This window comes from Trichomycterus rosablanca, chromosome 13, assembly GCF_030014385.1.
Source record: "Trichomycterus rosablanca isolate fTriRos1 chromosome 13, fTriRos1.hap1, whole genome shotgun sequence".
NCBI classification, from domain to species: Eukaryota; Metazoa; Chordata; class Actinopteri; order Siluriformes; family Trichomycteridae; genus Trichomycterus; species Trichomycterus rosablanca.
The window spans coordinates 19,639,375-19,665,557 of record NC_086000.1 but is presented as its reverse complement, the minus strand read 5'-3'; the positions used below and the strand labels follow the sequence as shown (position 1 = coordinate 19,665,557).

The following is a 26,183-nucleotide window of genomic DNA, read 5'->3' as shown; positions in this document are numbered from 1 at the left end:
CAGTTGCACTGGGGCGATCCCTTTCTGTTTAGAAGGCATTTATGGATGTACTTAAGAGGCCATAATCTTATTTTATTTTATTGTATTTTATTTATTTAATATTTTCTTTTTTTATATAATTCTTTTTTATCCTTATTATTTTATCTTTACGTATTATACATATTGTGTATTTATTTATTAAGTAATTAGTCTATTTTTTAATTCATTATTTATGTATAGTGTGGGATTGTTTGTTAATGTTTATTGTTGTTCCTGTTTGAAAACTTAAATAAAATATAAAAATGACCAGATAACAGTGTGGAGAACAATGCAGAAAAAAATGAATCCACAATGTCATTGAAAACTAATTATTCATTTGGCCCATTCAGTTTGAAAACTGGGATTGTTTACTTAAGTCATATATCAAATGTGACAAATTTGTGTATATGGAACCCTTTTAAAAGCAGGTGCAAATACTAACCTTCCATAGGTCTTGCCCTGAGCAGAGGGTCTTGCAGCATAATAATATTGCTTATACTCGTCCATCCACACCTCTGCAGCCCTGCGTGTATTCCTGACACACATAAACAAGCACATATCACTAAAGAGCACAGCTCCAGAACAGCAACACATTGTACTTTACATTATGGTCCACACTTACTTGATGTATGTAAGAGCATTGCCTTCTGGAAAGTCGTAAGGGTGGCGTTTCCTGAATACGTGACCCACACGACTGCAGGGTAAAATCTCCAGACTGCCTCCGCACATCCACACCCGAAAAGACAACTCTGGATATGAGCCAAAGGGAAAGAAAGAGAGGGAGAACATAGGAGAGATGAGCCAAAAGGGAAAAAACACACAAAGAAAAATGATAAAGACGAAAGACAAAAAAGCAGAGAGGAATTTAATAATGAAGAGGAATGCAGGAGTAAAAGGTTTGGTATTATAGAAAGGAGGATAAATGGATTAGAGAGACCAGATGGCAAAAGCAAAATAAACTGATAAAATCTATTCCTCACGGGCAAGATCAAGTATTGGGGAAATGAGGAAATAACATTATATATGGTCAAAAGTGTGTAAAAATCCCTTCATATTGAAGAGTTCAGTGATGTAATGTTGTTACTATAAAGTGAAAAAGCAACAACGGCTCTAGAAGCAACAGCAGGTCACACAAATGGTAAGTGATAAAGCTCACACTTGCAACTTAATACAGTTGCATCTTAGGCTCAGGAGTGATTTTTTAAAAATATATTTTGTTTATGCATTTTCTCTCTTTTTCTCCTGACTTTAGCGTATCCAATTGCCCGATTGTATTTCGCTTTCTCTCCACTGATGCCGATCCCAGCTCCGATTGAGGAGAACGAAGCTAACACACGCCCCCTCCGACACGTGTGCAGCAGCCGACTGCACCTTTTCACCCGCACTTTTTCCCCGTCTCTGTGCAGGCGCCATCAATCAGCCAGCAGAGGTCATAATTGCATCAGCCATGAGAGAGAGTCCCTACTTGGCTATTCCCACCCTGAACAACAAGCCAATCGTTGTTCATATAGCCGCCCAGCCGGATGGCAGAGCTGAGTTTCAAACCAATGAGTTCGAAATGTCAGCTTTGGTGAGCGGCGGTTCTGGAGTGATTAATCATACTTCACTACCAGGCATAAATCAAGCTGCTGTGAAGTTTGGTAGAGGAAAATTTTCTCTAAAGTATTTTCATAGTTTGAGCTGGGTTTTTCAGTTCCAGTAGAGTACCTAATGACCAACCTAATGCTTTTTTGGCTAAACATAAGCAAATCCCTGCAGTCATGTTTTAAAATCTAGAGGAAACAGGGATTAACTATAGAATAATGCAAACTGGTTTGGGATACACCAGTCCACAATTATTTGGCCATGTAGAAATGTTTATTATTTATTATTTTATTAGGATTTTAACATCATGTTTTACACACTTTGGTTACATTTATGACAGGAACAGTAGTTACTGGTTACACAAGACTCATCAGTTCAAGTCTTTAAAATCAAACACAGTCATGGACAATTTTATATTTCCAATTCACCTCACCTGCATGTCTTAGCACCGTGGGAGGAAACCGGAGCTCCCAGAGGAAACCCATACAGACACAGGGAGAACATGCAAACAGAAAGGACCGGGGCTGCCACACCTGGGGATCTATCCCAGGACCTTCTTGCTGTGAGGCGACAGTGCTACCCACCAAGCCACTGTGCCATCCCGCCATGTAGGAATGTAAAATTTTATTTAGTGGATTTTTTCTTAAATCAAAACCTTGAATAAAAGACCATTTACTAAGATGGTGCTAATTATGTCTGCCCAGTCAGTATAAAATCAGGTTTAAAACTGGGCAGTGTGATGGCACAGCAGACATTGTGGTTGTCGCACAGCACAAGGGTACGCTCCCACTGGCATGCTCCCAGTGTTACCAGTTATTATCATCTACGAATGAATAAAAGATTGTAATAACAGAATATTGCAGATTTATCACATCATTGAATCTATATTAAAGGATATTAAATTTATATTTCCATAATGAAAATGAGCAGAGTATTCTGAAAGACTGGGGAGAATTTATGAGGAATCCCAAACATTCATTTAGCCAGCAGAGGGCTCTTCCTACAGATCCCACAGATACAGTCTGATCCTTACTCCATTAATCCCACTTTGGCAGAATTTAATTTCTGAAGGCTGGAAGTCACAGCTGCATATTTTTATACTTCTAAAGCTTCAATAAATTGCACATTAGAGTGACAGCAAAGATGAACTGAAATATCTTTGGAGTGACAATGTTCATCAAATCAAATCATCATAGCAGTAACCATGTACCAGCTGTAACTCCCTACAGTTATTCAAACTGACTCATCATCAGTGATGGCATAGTTACCTTTAAAAAGTAACTTAGTTACTTTATTGATTACTTGATTTTAAAAGTAACTTAGTTACTTTATTGATTACTTGATTTTAAAAGTAACTAAGTTAGATTACAAGTTACATTCAGCAGCTGCCGTAATGCAACTGGAGCTGCGTAGGCGATTGAAGCGGAATAAGAAACAAGAAAGACGCGGAAAAGTCCTCTGTTCACAAGTGTAAGTAAGATAAATAAAATAAAATTTTTTAGAGACAAATAAATAACAAAAAGACGATAAATATCCTAAATTTTGGCGAGTGGGGTTTGTAATGAGTCTGTAACTATGGTGATATTACGTCATCACGTCCCCACGTGTAGTACGTAGCGGTGTTGTGTGCATACTGCACACTTCTGTACTGAAAGTATGTACTTCTTTACCGGCCGAGTAGTGCATACTTCCTCCAATCTAGTGCATACTCTGTAAGTATGCGATTCCGGACGCAGCTCGTGACTTAATTGTCGCATAGGCCAGACGTCACTCTCCGAGACGCAAAAATAGTAACGCACAGTAACTTGGATAAGTAACTTTAATCTGATTACTGGATTGGAAATGGTAACGCGTTAGATTACTTGTTACTGAAAAATGTGGTCAGATTAGAGTAACGCATTACTAAGTAACGCGTTACTGACATCAGTGCTCATCATGCTTATTCAACCCAAAGTAAAGATATAAAATCTTTCAAATATGTAGGAAAAACACAATACTTTATGTTAAGATGAATTAATGTGTTGTGTAATGCTAGATCATTGTGTTTAGACAGAATTATTGCGTGAACTCACCAAAGTTTTCACCACCCCAGATATCCATATGAGTGTCGTACTGTCCCAGGTGATTGAACCAACTCTTGTCCATTACAAAAATCCCACCAGCAATAACTGGAGTCCTAAATGAGGATACAAAAAACATAAATGACTTAATTTTGTTTCACAGACAAAGTTACCCAACACTTGATTTGTTCCTTTATTCACTTTTACTGACCACTTCATACCGGTCAGGTTTGTTGGTACTGCAGTGCTGGACAGGACGTCAATCCAATGCAGGACAGCACACATATACATTAATTATTTAATTGCCTGTTTTACCACTGCTTATTAGGGATGCACCGATATGGGAATTTTGGGCCGATGCCGATATCCGATATTATACACGTACTTATCTACAGATGCCGATGCCGATATACACATTTATAACTTACAGAGAGATCAGACACCCCCGATTTACATTATAAACAAATGCACCATTTATTTGCATAACTTTTTAGCTTTTAACCAACTGTATGCAAACAATAAAATAAAAGGTGTCTCCTGAGAAAATTATTAGGCACATTTAGTTAGCTAACTGGTTCTACACAGACTGGTCACCACTTTTAAATAAAATAGATCTATTCAAACTAATAATATATAAAAAACATTTTAAAAAGTGATCTTATATCAAAGGATTTTAAATGAACAACTTAAATAAAATAATATCTACTCAAATTAATTAAAAATAAATAGATTTAAGTAAAATTAAAGCAAAGAAATGCCAGTTGCCTTTTAGCAGTGTAATTAATCAACGATACAGTAACAGTTAAACTCAGAATACTCACTGGACTCACATCAGATGTCCAGATGTCCGTGGTAAGGCTAATGGAGGACACATTATCGTCAATGAGCTTGTGAATGTGAGTCGCTACCAAGTTGTGTAGCTCCGGTAGGGCTACGTCGGAAAAGTAACGACGGCTAGGTATGGTGTAACGTGGCTCAAGATGCTCGAGCAGCCGGCGAAATCCAATATCCTCCACAACAGAGAACGGCTGATCATCGAGAGCGATGAATTCCATCACCTTTGCTGTAATAGCTGTAGCTTTTGGGCTGTTTTTGTCAAATTTCTTAAATTTCTGAAGGAGTTGGTCAACCGGCTGAGTAGCTGCAGATTTTGCTGGCGTGCGCGGTGCTGTGCGAGTCTCCTCTTTCACCGTGAGGAACTCTGTATATTTGTCAGGATGGTGTGCCTTCAGATGTATAATTAAATTTGTGGTGTTGAAATTTCTTACTTTGCTCCCTCCACGCAAGACGCTAGTTGAGCAAGTGTTGCAAACTGCATGCTTTATGTCATGCTCGCTCACTTTGAAAAACTTCCATACCACAGACATTTTTGCTGCACTGCTGTAGCGCGGCCTGCGTCACCCCGTCTTCTTCCGGCAAATAATAAATGCGTCGGCAAATATCGGTTTGAAACATCGGCCAAATCTAAGCATCGGCCCGATGCCAATTGTTCTTAAAAAATATATTATCGGCAGATACAGATAGAATTCCGATATCATCGTGCATCCCTACTGCTTATCCTATTTAGGGTTGCATTGGGTCCAATTCACTGGACGTTAGGTCACCAGGACAATCACACGCACCCATGCATTCACACCCAACGGCAATTTTAGTAGCTCTAATTAACCTGACTGGATGTCTTTGAACTGTGGGAGGAAAAAGAAGCTCCCGGAGAAAATTCACATGCAAACTCCACACAGAAGGGACCAAGACCACTCAACCTGGGAATCAAACCGAGGACCTCCTCGCTGTGAGGCAACAGTGCAACCCACCGAGCCACTGTGCTACCACAGCTACTCATATCAGAGAGCAATTTAAACAAGCCAATCCACCATCTACATGTTCATATCATAGTGTCATGGTGCGGCCCCACTGTGACACTGAAACAAGTAAAAAGTAAAACGATCCTATCGTTACATGTATACAATTAAAAGAGAGTATGGTATTTCACAGTATGTGTTCGATTTAAATTTAATTCATTCAAATTATCATCCAGGATGGATCCCTGTCAAGTCTGGTTCCTCTTAAGGTGTCTTCCTGTAATTTAAGGGAGGATATTTTTGCCACTGTCGCCCTCAGCTTGCTCAGCAGAAGTGTTTGGTTTGTCAGTCCTGGATGCTGCAAAATGACTTTAGGACAATGTCTAAAAAAGTGCTATACAAATAAATTCGACTTGATTAGATTCCATGAAGTATCTTCTTTATACTTGTTTGGCATGGAAGGCAAAATTTTACAAACTGGGCATGATTGCAGAACCTGTAAACTTTAATTTTGGCTATAAAATGAACAAAATTACTAAACCCCAAATAATCCTTGTTTTATATGAGTTGTGCAACACTGCATCACTGTAAAACTATCTTTATGAGAAAAACAAATACAGCCTATTTTCACAGTCCAACATTAGCTGAGATGCAGGTGTTAAAGACTGACGATCCACAGCATAGATCCATTTACAGCCAGAGTAATTACAGACAAATATATGTTTAAAAACCAGGTGGGGATAAAACCTGAAAACACGGAACAGAAAGGAAAGCATGCCGTGAATGTGTTAGAAGCAGCAATGCTTTCATTAAGGGCAAGAGACAAATAGAGGACAAATGGGCAAATTATGGAAAACTTGAGATGGGTCTGAAAAAAAAACATAAAAGCAATGAAAAGACAAATGGGACAAGTGATTAGGACCACACAGAAATACAGAATCTAAATACAGGCACATTGTCTCTAGAGTAATAGCGACACTTAATGAGAAATCAGTGAGGAATTAACAGTTTTTACAGTATTATGAAATGTACAAATCTAAAATAATATATAAATGTATGAGTTAAACCTTGGTCTGGCTAAAACATTTCGTAATTTACACTGGTACTTTTTATTTTCTGGTTCACAGGTGTTTGGTTGCACTAATTGTTACATGCTTTTAAAATGACAGAGAATGTAAAGTAGGCATGTAGTTTAAGTGAAAAACATGCTATTATAGTTTACTGCCAGGTGTCACCAGATGTTTAAAGTTCCTTCACATGTTCTTGACATTCTGCTAAATTTTGCAACAGTGATTCTGTGAAAGTTGTTCTGTGGTAAAAGTTTTACTTTTATAAATAGTTTTAATGTGCTTTAAATAGAAAAGGTTAGTTTAGGTTTCGCTTAGGTTTTGGAAACAAATCACCAACAAAGGAGTAAAAAGATATAAAAAAAAAAATTACTTAACCTTTTCAGATTTCACACAGATTCTAATAAACATGGCTTTTCTCTGATCTTTTTTCCTATAATTTATGTGCTTTCAGGGTGGTGGTGGGCCGGTTTCCCCAGAATCACTGGGTGCATGCAGAAAGTATCACACAGCCTCAGCCCTTCACCCTCAGACATAGCCAATCATGTCTGTATGTAGATGCCTGATTGGCTGATAGCACCGCTGAAAATTTGAATCCTGGATCCCAGTGGTAGTGGCCTAGCATATTTTACCACTGTGCCACCCAAATGCACATATAGTGTTATATATCTAATAACATTATGCTCTGAAAAGCTAATGTTCATTTTACATTAAGCATGAATGTCTAAAATACCTATTTTAAAGTAAACAAACAACATAAACACCATTTTGAGAAACAAAGCATTGTCATAATTTGTGTTTGCACAATAATAAGGAAGGCAAGCTGGAACAGGGCAGTTGTAGCCTAGCGGGTAAGGTACTGGACTAGTAATCAAAAGGTCGCTGGTTCCAGCCCCACCACTGCCAGGCTGCCACTGTTGGGTCCTTGAGCAAGGCCCTTAATTCTCAATTACTTAGACACAATTACTGTCACAGTACTGTAAGTCGCTTTGGATAAAAGCATCTGTTAAATGCTGAAAACAGAAATCAAACCAACAAGAATTTGTGATACTCAACATACTGAAAAATGTGAATCATAACATATCACAATAATATTTTCTTTTTTTTAAATATATATTTACGCATTTTCTCCCCTTTTTCTCCCTGTTAACGTATCCAATTGCCCGATTGCGTCATGCCGAACCCCAATGCCGATCCCCACTCTGATTGAGGAGAACGAAGCTAACCCACGCCCCCGCCGGCATGTGGACAGCTTGCCGTATGCATTTTATCACCTACACTTTGACGAGTGCAGTGCAGCTCAGCACTGTGTATGGAGAGACACAACCTGAGAGCACTCTTTTCTCATCTCTGTGCAGGCGCCATCAATCAGCCAGCAGACGTCGTAATTGCATTAGTTATGAGAGAGAGAGACCCTATCCGGCTTATCCCTATCCCATATCTGAACAACAGGCCAATTGCTGTTCATGTGGCTGCTCAGCCTAGCCGGCAGGCAGAGCTGAGATTCGATACAATGTATTCGAGATCCCAGCTCTGGTTTCAGCGTGTGTTTTTACCACTGCGCCACCTGAGCGGCTCACAATATTATTTTCAACGTGCCTAGTCACTCAGCTCACCCCCTATCTCACTATGTACTGGTGATAATACTTTAAGAGATTATAGAAAGATAAGAGTGAGATGAGAGGAACTGAGAAAAGAGAAATCTAGAGGAGAGACTTTGCATGTCTTTACCTTATTGGCTGAGTTGGATCAGTTCGGGCCATTTTCTGCTCAATAGGAATCTGTTCCCATTTAAAATGCAAGCTCCAGTCAAAACCTGCATTCAAAGAGTAAAACCAGCAAACCAAGTCAATTAACTGCTTAATTCACTTCATTACAAACTAATGAATTTAATCCAGCCTACAACCCAAAGATTTGATTTACACAACAGTGTATTAGTAGTAAATGAGAATGTATTTACTATGTCTGACATTCTACACTGTTCAGACTGCACATAGTAATCTCTTAATCCTTTGCTGGTTGGAAAGACTGAGCGCAGTGAGATTACAAATCTTGCTCTCACCTCCTCTGAGGTCAGCAGAGGCTGCCAGGTAAGCAAAGTTGTCCAGGCTGATGACGTCAATGATAGGGCTGACAACACGAGTATGGTCCTGTAAGAAAGAGACTAATAACTGCTCTGAACATGTGGTGCCATTTAAAATGTCCTAGTGCTGAATTACTCAGTAATTACAAAAATCCATTCATTTATTACAGTGGCTGCCAAAAGTCTGTGACCACTACTAACAGATTGTACATGGTGCGTTTCCTTTATTTAATACATTTTTATTACAAATCTTAAAAACACTATAACACTTCAGTGAAAAGCTGAATATTTAAAAACAGAAAAAGCTCACAAGCTTTTAGTCTTTATGTAACGAACAGCAATTCCCAGCATTCAGTTCCCATCAAATCCCCTGAGTACTAACACCTGGTGCTAATTTCTTTTCCTGCTTCTCATATCCCTCCAGTTAATTCCACTGTCTCACAGCATTGTATCCTCCATGCATTGTCACTCTGTCAATCTGCAATTTCCATCAGTTATTTATAACATACAGCTATACTTTCATAGTATGTTTTGGGTTTAGCATTAGCACCAGGGTCACAGAAGCTTTCGTTCATGGCATTTCTTTAGCAGTGGTTTATTTATTTCCATGGTTTTTGTATGTTGGAATGCTTCACACTGTAAGGCTAAGTGTTCTTAACCTGTGTTCCAGTGCTCCTACCGAAAAGCAAGTAAGCACAACTTCAAAACTAACAGTCAATTAGGGATGTCCCGATCACGTTTTTTAGTTCCCGATCCCGATCTTTAATTTTGATCCCGATCCGATACCGAGTCTCAAATCGATACATGTATTTTCTAGATATTGTCTAGATAAGAACTAGATAATACTGTTCACACAGTGCACACTTCAAGTACATTACAGTTATTCAAATTAATCCAATGTATATGTTTAACAACTGAATAGCTCTGCAGTGCTGTAGGAAAAAAATTGCCTGCCGTGTTGTAACTGTAACAAACGTTTCTGTGGTTGTATTGTGACAATGGTTTGATGGACGTTTCTACGCAAAGTGAGTGTGTTTTGACCCTTTGGGGTTTCCATAGTGCATGGAATAGCGTGCTTGGCTAATGCGATGACTCTAGCTGTCCGCTATTCGGTACCGTAACAGAAGAAGTTAATAAAGTGTTATGCTCCCGACAATTTGTGAATATACCGTGTATTTATTTCTTTATTAAGCAAGTGCATCACTACGACGCTCGGTTACATAACTAAGACAATCAGAGTGCTTGATACTGAGATGTCGTTCAGTCTTGTAACACGTAAACTTGTAAAAGCTGTATGTTATGGTCCTGAAGTTTTCATACTCGGATTAAAAGTTATTGTTTTGTAAACCGGAGTGATCCTTGACTCACACACCATGTAAATAGTAAAATTCTACAGTAATGAACGCAGCTCTGCTCCTACCACCTCGTGAAACGCTCGCATTACAGACATTACACCGCTGTTGGACTTGTTTCACTTTCCAATTTAAAGTATTTCCACACAGCGGACATGCTGACATAAAACAAAGGTTCGGCTTAGGATCGGCCTTAGTAAAGCCGATACCGATCAGTTAAAAAATGCCTTGATCGGCCCCGATTCCGATCTTTGAGATCAGATCGGGACATCCCTAATGTCAATTATTTTTTACAAAAAAGTCAGATTTCTTTGAGCCCTTTCCAATGAATAGCATGGAATGCCTGGATAACTCTGAGTATGCTTGTTTATTTTAATACATTCACAGCCCCCTGTTTGCCCACTACCTTTATTTAAATTAATATGCCATTTTTATAATTTGTAATTAAAAATACAAGGATTTTCACTAGTGGTCTTGGACTTTTGGCCTCTACTACATGTGTGCATGTACTGTATGTAAGATTACTTTAAACCAAATGTTTTTGCTGCCCTGTAACACACTTCTACAAAATGTATTTACATTTTAGCATTATTATTATCCTTTATTTTTTAGCCCTTTTTAACCTTCAATTAAAAAAAGTTTCAATAAAAAAAAATAATATATATACTGTACACTTATCAGCCATAACATTAAAACCAACTCATTGTTTTTACACTCACTGTCCATTTTATCAGCTCCACTTACCATATAGAAGCACTTTGTAGTTCTACAATTACTGACTGTAGTCCATCTATTTCTCCACATTTTTTAGCCTGCTTTCACCCTGTTCTTCAACGGTCAGGACCCCACAGGACCACTACAGATCAGGTATTATTTAGGTGGTGGATCATTCTCAGCACTGCAGTTACACTGACATGGTGGTGGTGTGTTAGTGTGTGTTGTGCTGGTATGAGTGGATCGGACACAGCAGCGCTGCTGGAGTTTTTAAATACCGTGTCCACTCACTGTCCACTCTATTAGACACTCCTACCTAGTTGGTCCACCTTGTAGATGTAAAGTCAGAGACGATTACTCATCTTTTGCTGCTGTTTAAGTTGGTCATCTTCTAGACCTTCATCAGTGGTCACAGGACGCTGCCCACGGGGCGCTGTTGTAATAGAATGGACAGTGAGGGGACACTGTGTTTAAAAACTCCAGCAGCGCTGCTGTGTCTTATCCACTCATACCAGCACAACACACACTAACACACCACCACCATGTCATTGTCACTGCAGTGCTGAGAATCATCCACCACCCAAATAATACCTACTCTGTGGTGGTCCTTTAGCAGGCTAAAAAGGTATGTAGAGAAACAGATGGATGACAGTCAGTAATTGTATAACTAGGTAAATGAATACTTTATTAGATCATGTAACAAAATAGCTGAACAGAATTATTTTATTCTTTAAGTTTGAGATTTGAGATCATCCATCACTTGTATCTATCATCTATAAGTAAACCCTGACCCTAACATCTAATATGAGCAAAAATAAATAAATAAAAGGAAAAGTCAGAAAAATAACAATATTTACAATATTTAAATACCCATTTTCGTTGGGTTAGGATATGCCAAGTTAAATGGTTTTCATTTCATTAGGGTTGAGTCTGATTAGATTTACACATGTATCTAATTTGCATAAAGTTAAGCTCTGCTGAACTTTTACAGTGCGCTATCTAACCACATCATTAAGCTGCAAATATTATGTAACTTATGGATCTGTTGCAGCTTTTCAGTAAATGAAATAAAGTACATGCTTTTATTTATTTTATCCTTTTCATACACCACTTACTCACTGTACATATACTGAAACACCAACAGTTAAGAACCGTATTGCGTCTGTAAGTTCTGCCACCCAGGGCACCGGGGCTTAAACAGTATGTCTGTTATTGACATCTTGTTAACATGCTCCAGGAACTGTGTGAGTAGAGTGGTAATACATATTCAGTGTTCATCTGTTTGTCATTTTAGTTTGCCATATGTGGTTTATGATCCGTCACAATCTGCACAGCTGGCTGCAAGCTCATGACTGCTTATGGCCACCGACTTTCTAACAGAGTTTAAAGACATCGGTCCTGGATTGTGTCTTGTCCGTGGTCCTGAATGCTTAAGTGATCCCTGATTTAAACCTCTGCACAGGAAGAAGGAGGAGCTATATGCTGTGTCCAAATGTTCCTCTTAACAATTTTGTCTGTATAAAAATGTGGAAACGGTCCAGACTAGAGTTACGGAACTACTTACTAACAGAACAGAAGCTGTAAAATACCAAAGATGAACAGCAATCCATTTTTTAGACTAAACCATTTTCTAGAAAAAAATTAAAATAAAACAAGGTGGATGATGTCATTATGTCTGTATCAATTAGGAAAAAAAATCTACTAAGAATCACTGTAGCAGGAGGAGCACTGTTCATTACTGCCAGGGCAGAGTGGCCAATGTAGTAACTAATAAATTAGTATGCTTGCAAAAACCTGTTCAGTATCTTCTAACCTACCACAGGATGCCAATTTAAAAAGACATGTAGTGGGATCAACACTTAACAAGATAATTTGACAACATGATCAATTCTCTTTTGTTTTCTTGCTTCTCTTCATAACCATCTCTCTTCATTTAGATCTGTAAAAAAGTATTTGCCCTCATCAGATCTCTTTCTTTGAACTCCCCCCCTCAATTTGCTCCCCTAATCTAGTCGTATTCAATTACCCTGATTGCGTTACGCTTCACCTCTACCGATACAACCCTCCACTGCTGACTGAGGAACTTTGCAACTGACACACGCCCCCTCCGACACGTGCTCAGTACCGACTGCCTGCACGAGGCGAGTTCATATGCGGATCAGCCTTGTGCATGGAGAGCCACACCCTGATCAGCATTACTCCCCAACTCTGCGCAGGTGCCATCAATCAGCCAGCAGAGGTCATAATTGCACCAGTTATGAGGAACCCTGGTCCGGCCTACTAACCCTGTGAACAACAGCCAATCGTTGTTCATGTGGCCGCCCAGCCGAGCCGGATGGCAGAGCTAAGATTTGATACGATGTATTAGAAATCCCGGTTCTGGTGTGCTGGTGTGTTTTACTGCTACGCCACCCGAGTGGCCAGATCTCTTCTATTTTTGCTATTCACCTTGTTGTTTTAGATCTTCAAAGTACTTTTAATATAAGATAAAGACAGAATGTAGCTTTTAAACAATCTTTCCACTTTTTGAAGAAAAAGATTTATTTAAAACCTACGTATATCACACATATGTCAAAAAGTAATTACCCCCTAAACCTAATAACTGGTTGTTCCACCCATCAAGCATTTGTAATAACTTGCAATAAGCCTTTTACATCTCAGTGCAGGAATTTTGTCCCTCTCTTTTTACTGAACTGTTTTAATACAGCTACACCAGAGGGTATTTGAGCATCATCTGCCCGTTTAAGATTATGCAGCAGCATTTCAATGGGATTCAAGTAAGGGATTTGAAGTGGCCACTCCAAAAGGTATACATTGACCTGAGTCAAGTGAGGCCTGCAGTTCTTTATGACCTCCTGGATGAGTCGTCAATGTGTTCTTTGTGAAATTTTGCTAGGCTGGCCACTTCTGGAAAGGTTATAACAAATTTTCTTCATTGGTGGATTTTGGCTGTCACAGTGTTTTGTTGGAGTCTTAAAGCCTCATCAATGGCCTAATTAACGGCCTTGTTCAGACTTTCACTTTAAGAGTAGATTTTCACTTTGCATCTGTATTCGAATCTTTTTAGATTGTGGTATCATGTGCTGCTTCACATTTAGGAGAATGTGTTTATTCCCACTTTTTAATCTGCACAATGCTCAGGTGTCACTTCTTGGCTATGCAATCACGATCCATGAAGCTTTCACACAATTCAGCACACAACAGTTCAGTTTGGTGAGCTTACAGCTTTATGATGAGCTGTGATTGGTTCTACATCTTTTACTTAATGAAAAAAGTGCTCACCAATAAATAAGGCAAAGCAAACATTCGATTAACATTTCTTTTGAAAAGGTAACATGATAAAACAGTTTTACATTCATCCAAATGTGTGTATAAAGATGTTCCAGGTAAAACTCATTTCTATGTAAATAGATGTTAACAGTCGAGAGTGTGAATAAATGGAAATGTCACATCGTTCTGCTTCAGAGTTCGAAACACGAGGAGCTACAGCACCTCTTCACCACCACCCCACACCTGCCAGACAACACCATTCAGACATGTTCAACACTCCTGATTCCTTTAATAAACCTGTTAATCACCATCTGTACACACTATGCTGATACACAGAAGCCAACCAAGAGCTACATACGCCACAGGAATTTGTGCTAATTTTCTTTCTTCCACTACAGCCACAGTGTAGGTCACAAGAAAAAGTTTGTATACCTACCTTTGTAATATATATACACACACTGATCAGCCATAACATTAAAACCACCTCCTTGTTTCTACACTCACTGTTCATTTTATCAGCTCCACTTACCATATAGAAGCACTTTGAAGTTCTACAATTACTGACTGTAAACCATCTGTTTCTTTACATATCTTTTTAGCCTGCTTTCACCTTGTTCTTCAATGGTCAGGACCCCCACAGGACCACCACAGAGCAGGTATTATTTGGGTGGTGGATCATTCTCAGCACTGCAGTGACACTGACATGGTGGTGGTGTGTTAGTGTGTGTTGTGCTGGTATGAGTGGATCAGACACAGCAGTGCTGCTGGAGTTTTTAAATACAGTGTCCACTCACTGTCCACTCTATTAGACACTCCTACCTAGTAGGTTCACCATGTAGATGTAGATGTAAAGTCAGAGACGATCGCTCATTTATTGCTGCTGTTTGAGTTGGTCATCTTCCAGACCTTCATCAGTGGTCACAGGACGCTGCCTATGGGATGCTGTTGGCTGGATATTTTTAGTTTGTGGACTATTCTTAGTCCAGCAGTGACAGTGAGGTGTTTAAAAACTCCAGCAGCGCTGCTGTGTCTGATCCACTCATACCAGCACAACACACACAAACACACCACCACCATGTCAGTGTAACTGCAGTGCTGAAAATGATCCACCCCCCAAATAATGCCTACTCTGTAGTGGTCCGGTGGGGGTCCTGACCAATGAAGAACAGCATGAAAGGGGGCTAACAAAGCATGTAGAGAACCAGAACTACAAAGTGCTTCTATATGGTAAGTGGAGCTGACAAAATAGACAGTGGTGGTTTTAATGTTATGTGGTTTAATGTTAAATATTTACGCAGTTACGTAACAAATACAACAATTACATGACAAATCATACAATTGTTTGTATATTATCATTTTATAAATGTTTATCTATCATTATGACCCAGAACCTAAAAGATTGGATCACATTATGGATAATGAGGTCAGAAATATAGACAGTCCCCTGTATTTCTGCTGTTAAAGTATTTCTGTACAAAAGAAAAAACCCAGAACACCAAGATGATCGGTTAAAGGACAACAGGAACACTAGTTTTTATTCCTTAACTGTCAATTTACATGAACATATAAATTAAACTACCAATAAAGGATTAGAAAAGAGACTTTGACCTCTCTTGTGCACATTCATGAAAATGACATTACAGCTGCAGGACAGAGGATATTAGACAATTTATCAAGACAATGAAGTTACTGTTGAGGTGAAGCGGACAACAGAAAGGATATTATGCATCATTGCTGTCTTTGTGGAGAATGAGATTGGAGCAGATAATGGTAATTTATTTAAGTTAGACAAGAGAAAAACAAGACTGTTTTGATGTGCTGTATGAGACCTGTCCTTTTATTTCATTCTCAAAAGGTACCGCTAAAAGCCATGCAGGACTGAAGCCATTAGTGAACTATAAATGACTCCTGACACACAAAATCCTGAGACTTTTTGTCTCCGACTTTCTGTCTTCTGGCGGTGTAATTATGTTTAGACTAATGTGATGCTCACCTCTCTGACTCTCTGAATCATGGGTTGAAGCCAGTCAGTGTTCACCTCACAGTGACTGTCCAGAAAGGTGAGGATAGGAGCGGAGGCGGCACCGGCACCCCTCACACGGGATCTGATCAGACCTGACAAACATACACAAAACACAAGCTCATTAACAACCTCCAGATGTTTTGGATGTTTTAACGTTCATAGAAACATCAGGAAAACAGTCATTTTTTTACCCAAATCCCTTTAAATGGGTTGTTGTAGGTGTGATTTTTAATTAGTTTTGACTGGGATCCCAAGTGGTGCAAGTACATTTACATTTTCAGCATTTAGCAGACGCTTTTATCCAAAGCGACTTACACGATAAGCAATTGAGGGTTAAGGGCCTTGCTCAGGGACCCAACAGTGGCAACTTGGTGTTGGCAGGGCTTGAACCGGCAACCTTCTGTTTACTAGTCCAGTACCTTAACCACTGAGCTATCACTGCCCTAAGTACAGCACTTAATACCTGGATGGGAACAGGATATATGGTCCTGCTCTCTAATCTTAAGAGATGCTATTTCTTTCATCTGTCAGTTTAAGTTAGGCAAGTCTAAATTCCAGCCCAGGGGTTCAAACACACCCATTGTAGAAATTGTAACTGGCCCATGACTTCTTACTTTCAATACACTCATCAGCAACTTTATTGTGTTCACCCATATCAAACATACACACAATGGCCATTTTCTGAACTAGACTTACTACATAGATGCACTTTGTGGGTATACAATTACTGACTGACCATCTGTTGCTTTGTCACATTTGTCAACACTAACCATCAAAAAGAGACTCATGCCAGATTTGGACGGTGGACAATACTCAGCAATGCAATGACAATAACATGTGCTGAATATGTATTATAGGTGAAGCATCATACTATAACATTTATTAGAGGCTCTGCCATACAGCCATTGCTGGGTCCTTGAGAAAGGACCCTAGACCCTCTTGGCTCCAGGGGCACCATACAATGGCTGACCCTGCACTCTGACCCAGGCTTCCAAAGAAGCTGGGATATGCAGAAATAGCATTTAATTCAAATAAAGGTGTTCCATCTGCTCTGAGAAGAAAATGCTGTTGGTGCACTAATTACCTTCCAGCGTTGACAATGGTGGTGTTTAAAAACCCAACAATATTGCTGCAGCTGATGCACTAATCACAATACAACACATTCTACCATGTTATATATTACTGCAGGCTGAAATTGGTACATTACTCAAATAACATCTGGCAGGTGGGATACGATGTGGCCCACTTTATGATAACGAATGGAAAACAGAAAGGTAACAAAATGTGCAGAGGAGCAGATTGTATTACAGGCAGTAATTGTATACATAAAAATGAATCTACATGGTAAGTGTAGCTCATACAAATTGCAGATGAATAGAATGATTTAAAGTTTCTAGAGTCAACTAGTAAAATGTATGAATTTTGTAGTCATGGTTACATAATCAGAAATCGTAATAATGAACAGTATTCACATTACCTTTACAGTACTGATAAACAGTAATGCATCTGTAATACTATACCAATATCTTCATTTGAAATAATAATAACCAGATGTGTAACACTGTCTTACAGCTGCTGAGTTTGAACAGACCGTGACATGCCGCAGGTCAATTTAAGTTCAAATGTCACACAGAAACAGCCCATATTTTACATGCAAGCAGCTTCCTGGTTTGTTTAAATTCAGTACTTCTTTAACCAGTGTAAACCAGTAAATTCTTTTTTATCTTCACTAAATAGCCAAGTGTCCAAATGCAAGCTGGGTAAAAGAACAATGCAAAAATACATTCTTCCTCACTACTGATAATCATAATATATAGATAGATGAATAGATAGATAACTTTATGGCCATTGCTTAGTACAAGAACAATGCAACGAAATGCAGTAAGCATCTACCAGAAGTCACCTACTGTATATATCCATTATTAATATAATAACTATAACTATATACTATATATAGGGCCCTACTAAATCCACAGGAAAATCTGATAAATTCATGGACCTAGTTTTTCAAAAAATCAAAGATTTCACTGATTTTTACAGAAAAGTGCCACATTTCACGGGCAGTCATTAAATAACACTCATAAATTGAATGACAAAATAAATGGAAGCTACAATACACAGCACAGCCTACCTTAATGGTTAAATGTAAATCTAGAACATCCAGCAATGGTCTCAAAGATGAAAATTCTCGTCTGTGCTGTGACCACCCCCCCACGCGCCTACAAAATTGGGTGGGAGTTTTTCAGTTACTCAGTTACCTGAGTAGTGTTTTAGCTGCTTTACACTTCGACATCTTGGACATTTTGACTAAGCAATTGCTAACTGAATTGCTGTAGGATTGCTAGGACCGCCTCATACTGCAAATTAATCAGTAAATGTGAGGCACTTGAGCGCTACGTGAATGAAAAATATTAAATAGCTAAACACAAACCTAAAGTTTGAATTTCGCAGCAAATTGCATATTACACGGGAAACGCTTCGTTTCATGGTCCGTGATGCGATTTTCACGGCTGTGAATAAGGTAGGGCCTTAATTATATACATATATGGTGAAAGGTCCATATAGTCATCTGCAAATAAAAATGGGAATAACTAGGTATGTATAATAGAATGCCTTTATTTGTCATATATACATATACAGACGTACAGTACAACGAAATTCTTTCTTCACATATCCCAGCTTGTTTGGAAGCTGGGGTCAGAGCGCAGGGTCAGCCAGTGTACGGCGCCCCTGGAGCAAAGAGGGCTAAGGGCCTTGCTCAAGGGCCCAACAGTGGCTGCATGGCAGAGCTGGGATTCGAACTCTCAGCCTTTCAGTTGATAGCCCAAAGCTCTACCCATTTGGCTACCATGGTCCCGATGTATAACAATAATGATAATAGTAATAATAATCATATAGATATGTAAAAATAAAGAAGTATACATAGAGTCTTTATGGGTATAGAAATGTGCAAATATGTATGAGGTTGACAGTTTATGTAAAGTGCAGCTGCAAATGATAAATTACTATTAAGTCCAGTGTGTAGTCCAAGGTGTTGATGGTATAAAGTGGCCTTCAGCACTAATCATAAAATAAAAGCACTAAAGTCAGAGTGAATCCAGACACCACATATGTACAAACCTGCAGGCAGAACTTCACACATTCACTGATGTACAGTTTCAATTAATCTGAGATTTTTAGAGGTTATAGAGTTTCATTACTGGAGCAACTGAAAAGCGAATGTAATTTTCACCCTGTAACAGTCAGTGGTCCTGTTAATTACTTTACATTTTTCAATTACTGATGGTGTCACAGTAAATAATATATGACCTCTATTACATAGCTAAAAAGGTGCTGGTGTGATGTGTGGGAGAGAGTCTTAATCCTGGAGTTGGGTTCTGGGTTCTTTCATTACCATTCCTCCCATCAGCCCCCTCACCCTAAATTCAAACACTTACCCTCTCGTCGTTCATTCCTCAGACAGCGTACCTTGGGGATCTGGGAGAGCAGCTGGCAGTCCTCAGCTAATGAAACAGGGACATCAGATTACACAGTGAACACACACACACACATAGAAGATAATACACTAACATGCACTAGAGTTGGTATGTAGATCACATAGGCACTTTGTTCTCAAAATGCATTTTTGTGGTTCATGAAGGAAGGAACTGTACCCGTTTATGCGCTGCTGGTAAAAACCCAAACAATTCATTACAAATATGGAATGAAACATGCAGCTGGAACAGTTGGCAGGATTAGATTCAAGGAGCAATATTTTATAATATTTTTTACGAATGAACAGCAACCATTTCTTAAATAAATAGTTAAGCATTTTAAACTAATATATGTGAACTGGATCTTTATTATATAAGCATTTAACACAGACATCTAAGCCAATTTAGTATCTCCAATTGACATTACTTCATGTCTTTGGACTGCAGGAGGAAACTGGAGCTGCTGGAGGAAACCCACACAGACACAAGAGAACATGCAAACTCCACACAGAAAGGACCCGGACCGCTCCACCTGGAAACTGTACCCAGGGCCTTCTTGCTGTGAAGCGACAGTGCTACCCACCGAGCCACCACGCTACCTGCCTTATATTCAAACCTGTTATATATTTTTTGGTCTTAGATTGAATATGTGCAGAGGGAAAATACAGTGAAATTTGTGGACACATGATCATAAGCTTGCTGGACAGCCCATTCAAAGAAGAGGGCATCAATATGACCTTGTGGTTTCTTGTGGCTTTGATTTGGGATTGTATCTGTGGAAATGTGTGCCCATTTAGTCAAAAGTGAATTTGCTGATGTTGAATGAGAAATCCTGGCTTACAGTTCATCCCAGAAGTGTTTAATGGGTTGAGGTCATGGCTCTGTGCTGACCAATGGAGTCCCTTAACAACAAATGTATCAAACCATGTCTTATTGGACCTTACTTTGTGCATTTGGCACAACAAAAAGCACCTTCCTCACACTGTTTCAACAAAACTGGTTTAAAAATCAACATATGAATAGATAAGATCTGTAACTGATTATGTCTATAAACACACACAAACACACACTTTAGCAAGCATAAACATAGACAGGCCTTTGAGACTTGAAGATTAATTGCAGTTGCCTTCTGGCTTACGATCAGGCAAATCTGCTCTCTGAATCTGAGCTTGTGCAGGACCCTGCTGAGAATCACAACTGTCCGTCAGGCCTGAAGATCCACAGACAGTTCACCGTGTGTGGTTGTGCTTCTGTGTGTATGTAACGTGTGTACTCTGTGTTTGTGTGCATGTGTTAAATATGAATGAGAGATCAGGATTAGGGAAGGACAGATGGTGAGGGGGTGGAATGAACTCTGGGTCACGAAGAAAACAAAAGTCAATGAATGACGTTACACTGGCATGGCAGATGTTACATGGAGACTGACAGCCACATTTTACACCATGTGCTTGTGTTTGCATCACTGTGTATCTGCAAAGACATGCTACATTTTTCATTGCTGTAAACTATGGCTTACAGATAATAACCAGAGACACCAATTTCACTTTAATCTCAGACTTTTCAGCTAAAATATAGATTTTTTTGTGCCTGTTTTAAATGAAAGGTTCTTCCTTACCACTCTTATTAAATATCATTGAATATTGTTGAACAGTAACAGGGTGACTAAGTCTGATCTAGGTAGTGTGGATGTAGTTTCATATTCTCTCAAAGTCTTTATAATGAACTGAACCAAGCTTTAAGGTATGCTCAGTTCCTTTGAGATGGTCTTGTATCCTTTTCTATACACTGACTTCATACTTTTTGATTAGTTCAATGGACAGTCTTGACCTTAGGAAGAAACTGGCACGATCTCGTCATGTTGGCTACATGAGGAGAGAAGGTCAGCTGGTTATCCAGGACGACACCAAGGCTTCTTACATTATCAGATGGTCTGATCGGGGAGTCATCAAGAGAGATGACTAGGTCCTGGGTTGGAGATTGATCTCCAGGAATAAGTAACAGCTCTGTCTTGCATATACAAAGCTAAAATAATTCTTAAACAGGTCACTTAACAAATTAAGGATTTGTCTGAATTTACAGGTGCTCGTGGAGGAGGGCATCTCCTTATTAATATATATATAAATATATATAATATATATAAAAATATAAAATGTGATATTCAACAATCTCATGGTCATGAGTCCACATAATTCTGGCCATATGGTATATACACACAGATCAGACATAACATTATACTGTGTTGGTCCCCCTTTTGCTGCCAAAACAGCCCTGACCTGTAGAGGCATGGACTCCACTAGACCCTTGAAGGTGTGCTGTGGTATCTGGTACCAAGAGGTTAGCAGCAGATCCTTTAACTCCTGTAAGTTGCGAGGTGGGGCCTCCATGTATCAGACTTGTTTGTCCAGCATATCCCACAGATGCTTGATTGGATTGAGATCTGGGGAATTTGGAAGCCAAGTCAAAACCTCAAACTCGTTGTTGTGCTCCTCAAATCTTTCCTGAACCATTTTTGCTTTGTGGCAGGGTGCATTATCATGCTGAAAGAGGCCACAGCCATCAGGGAATACGTTTCCATGAAAGGGTGTACATGGTCTGCAACAACACTTAGGTAGGTGGTACGTGTCAAAGTAACATCCACATGGATGGCAGGACCCAAAGTTTGCCAGCAGAACATTGCCCAAAGCATCACACTGCCTCCGCCGGGTTGCCTTCTTTCCATAGTGCATCCTGCTGCCATGTGTTCCACAGGTAAGCGACGCACACACACCCGGTCATCCACGTGATGTAAAAGAAGACTTCATTCATCAGACCAGGCCACCTTCTTCCATTGCTTCGTGGTCCAGTTTCGATGCTCACGTGCCCATTGTTGGCACTTTTGGCGGTGGACATGGGTCAGCATTGGCACCCTGATTGGTCTGCGGCTATGCAGCCCCATACGCAACAAACTGTGATGCACTGTGTATTCTGATGCCTTTCCATCAGAACCAGCATTAACTTCTTCAGCAATTTGAGCTACAGTAGCTCATCTGTTGAATCGGATCACACGGGCCAGCCTTCGCTCCCCATGTGCATCAATGAGCCTTGGCCACCCATGACCTTGTCGCCGGTTTACCACTGTTCCTTCCTTAGACCACTTTTGATAGATACTGACCACTGCAGACATTGAGAGGGATGCACATGAAAATGCCAGCACGTTCTTACTCCCTGTGCACATACAGAGATCACACTGCTGGATTAAGACTAGCATTAACAGAATTTAAAAATAAGCTCAAAGTCCTTCCTCCACGTGAATGCCCTGAGAGCGCCTGGACTAATTCCCCATGGTTCCTATCTACACTAGAAGGGCTACATGAACACCTCCTCACTGTTACACATACTAAGCCTGGCTGGCAGACTCTTAGTATCACTGCATCCTGGCATCACTACTCATTTGAATAGCTCACACAGCCAATAAATAAGAACCTCATAAGATAATGTGTAATAAATAGTATACACAGCACAGCAGTAAAAAAAACACTAGCACACCAGAGCTGACATCTCAAACTTGCCAGTTTGAATCTACCAACAGGCAGGGTGCCTGGACGGACAATGATTGGCTCATTCGGAGGGTGAAAATGTCCGAGGGGAGCCCTCAGGGGAATGACTCTCTGTGCGCGATGCAGATCTCTATATAAACCTGATTGGCTAATTCAAAACGTGGAAATGTTGGGTGGGGGGTCCTCATAACTGTTGTTATTACGACCTCTGCTGGATGATCGATGTCGCCTGTACAGAGACGGGGATGATGGAGGTCGGTGAGTGACTCTCTGTGCGTGATGCAGGTCTCTATATAAACCTGCCTCATGATTGGCTTATTCAAAAAGTGGAAATGTTGGAGGGGATTCTTTATTACTGCTGTAATCACGACCTCTGATGGATGATCGATGGCGTCTGCACAGAGACGGGGGATGTTGGAGATCGATCAGTGACTCTATTTGCGTGATGCGGATCTCCATATGAACCTGCCTCGTGACTGGCTTATTCAAAGGGTGGAAATGTCTTATTCAGGAAGCAGTTCCAGTTAGAATGTGGGCACGCTGTGGTAACCTGGATCAATGCACAGTATTACATGCACAGTGAGATCATCAGGTTTGTCCGAGTTTAGCAGAAGGAAAATGTAGGTTCCCCGTGTAATCCCAACACATCCCTTGGACTTGTGTTTGCACCATGAGAAACCAATTATACCAGAGCCTCGGCTCAGACTGTCGAGCTTATTTTCTTCTCCATGACTACAGCAGAATTGGACGGCCACCATTTCCCACAGCTGGCCTGAGATCATCCAGGCTAAATGGGTGCAGTTCATAGCTATGCATGTTGCTCTGTGTGAATCTGCTCTGAACGGACACCGCAGAGCTGAATGTAATTCTTCTTGACTGCTGGCCAGTTGGACGTCTGCCACACTCTGTTGTGGCTTTGTGAGATTGTGCTTGCATATAGAGAATAATTAAAGCCGCAGTGCATTGCTGTTTTTTGGAAGGAGTGTCTGGTATTTGTGTTGCTGTGCGTGACCCTGTGTACAGTGTGAAATAGTCATTTAAACTTGGGCTGGATTTGGTTTTTCTGTCTTATTCTTATTGCCTTACACTTTAATTACTTGTCAACGTCACACACTTTGGAGCTACATGTTTATCATGTTATGTAATGTGTTGACCATCAGACTAATCTAACTTTATTTTACGTTCATCGTCTGTATCCTGCTTGCAGCAGCTTTTACATATGTACATGCCATCAACTTAGTCCTGTCATCTGTGTGGTTGATTGTGTGTTGACCTCTTAGTAGGGACAGTCCTCCTATTACAATAAGAACACATGACAAGTTTGACCATGTGGGAACATTTAGTGAGTCCTGATGAAGACCTTTTTCATTAATTAATTAACTAATAGGTCCCGAGGTTGATGTTTGATTTGATGTTTAGTTTATCCATAGCATTCATTCATTTTTCCTAATAGTGGGTTCCTGATCAGGGTTGCTGTGGTTTAGGTGCCATCTGGAAATGCTGAGGACACTTACAGCTAGGGTCAATGTAAATCAACCAGTCTACATGGTTGCTGAGAGGCCCAACATGGCAACTTGGCAGGACTTAAACCAACAACCTTCTCATTACAAGTCCAGTACCTTAACCACTGAGCTAACCACTGCCACATGTAACCAGTAAACCAACAACCTTCTCATTACAAGTCCAGTACCTTAACCACTGAGCTAACCACTGCCACATGTAACCAGTAAACCAACAACCTTCTCATTACAAGTCCAGCACCTTACCCACTGAGCTAACCACTGCCACATGTAACCAGTAAACCAACAACCTTCTCAGTACAAGTCCAGTACCTTAACCACTGAGCTAACCACTGCCACATGTAACCAGTAAACCAACAACCTTCTCATTACAAGTCCAGTACCTTAACCACTGAGCTAACCACTGCCACATGTAACCAGTAAACCAACAACCTTCTCATTACAAGTCCAGTACCTTAACCACTGAGCTAACCACTGCCACATGTAACCAGTAAACCAACAACCTTCTCATTACAAGTCCAGTACCTTAACCACTGAGCTAACCACTGCCACATGTAACCAGTAAACCAACAACCTTCTCATTACAAGTCCAGCACCTTAACCACTGAGCTAACCACTGCCACATGTAAGCAGTAAACCAACAACCTTCTCATTACAAGTCCAGTACCTTACCCACTGAGCTAACCACTGCCACATGTAACCAGTAAACCAACAACCTTCTCATTACAAGTCCAGTACCTTAACCACTGAGCTAACCACTGCCACATGTAACCAGTAAACCAACAACCTTCTCATTTCAAGTCCAGTACCTTAACCACTGAGCTAACCACTGCCACATGTAACCAGTAAACCAACAACCTTCTCAGTACAAGTCCAGTACCTTAACCACTAAGTTACCCACTGTCATATCTAACCTGTTAACCAGTAACCTTCTCATTACTAGTTTAGTACCTTAACCACTGCTATATCTAACCAGTTAACCTTCTCATTACAAGTCCAGTACCTTAACCCCTGAGTTAACCACTGTCATATCTAACCCGTTAACCAGTAACCTTCTCATTACTAGTCCAGTACCTTAACCACCTAGTTAACCACTGCTATATCTAACCAGTTAACCAGTAACCTTCTCATTACAAGTCCAATACCTCAACCACTGAGTTAACCACTGTCATATCTAACCCGTTAACCAGCAACCTTCTCATTACAAGCCCAGTACCCTAACCAGTGAGTTAACCACTGCCATATCTAACCAGTTAACCAATAACCTTCTCATTACTAGTTCAGTACCTTAACCACCTAGTTGACCACTGCCATATCTAACCAGTTAACCAGTAACCTTCTCATTACATGCCCAGTACCTTAACCAGTGAGTTAACCACTGCCATATCTAACCAGTTAACCAGTAACCTTCTCATTACAAGCCCAGTACCCTAACCAGTGAGTTAACCACTGCCATATCTAACCAGTTAACCGGTAACCTTCTCATTACTAGTTCAGTCCCTTAACCACCTAGTTAACCACTGCCATATCTAACCAGTTAACCAGTAACATTCTCATTACTAGCATTACTAGTTCAGTACCTTAACCAGCATGTTATGTTAACCAGCAACCTTTTCATTACAAGTCTAGTAATATAAACACTGAGCTAACCACTGCCATATGTAACCAGTTAACCAGTAACCTT

General features: G+C 40.0%; 1 protein-coding gene across 1 annotated transcript in view; it reads right to left on the bottom strand.

Annotated features, from left to right (window-relative positions):
• Window positions 1-26,183, bottom strand: part of galnt16 (UDP-N-acetyl-alpha-D-galactosamine:polypeptide N-acetylgalactosaminyltransferase 16) — a 56,466-nt gene that overhangs the window by 5,702 nt on the left and 24,581 nt on the right. Inside the window, exons 5-11 of the mRNA XM_063007337.1 lie at window positions 19,408-19,473; window positions 15,941-16,062; window positions 8,591-8,678; window positions 8,260-8,344; window positions 3,675-3,778; window positions 641-767; window positions 461-553 (exon numbers count right to left, since the gene is read on the bottom strand). Of these exons, the coding sequence (XP_062863407.1) occupies window positions 461-553; window positions 641-767; window positions 3,675-3,778; window positions 8,260-8,344; window positions 8,591-8,678; window positions 15,941-16,062; window positions 19,408-19,473 (685 nt within the window). The remainder of the gene's footprint in view (window positions 1-460; window positions 554-640; window positions 768-3,674; window positions 3,779-8,259; window positions 8,345-8,590; window positions 8,679-15,940; window positions 16,063-19,407; window positions 19,474-26,183) is intronic.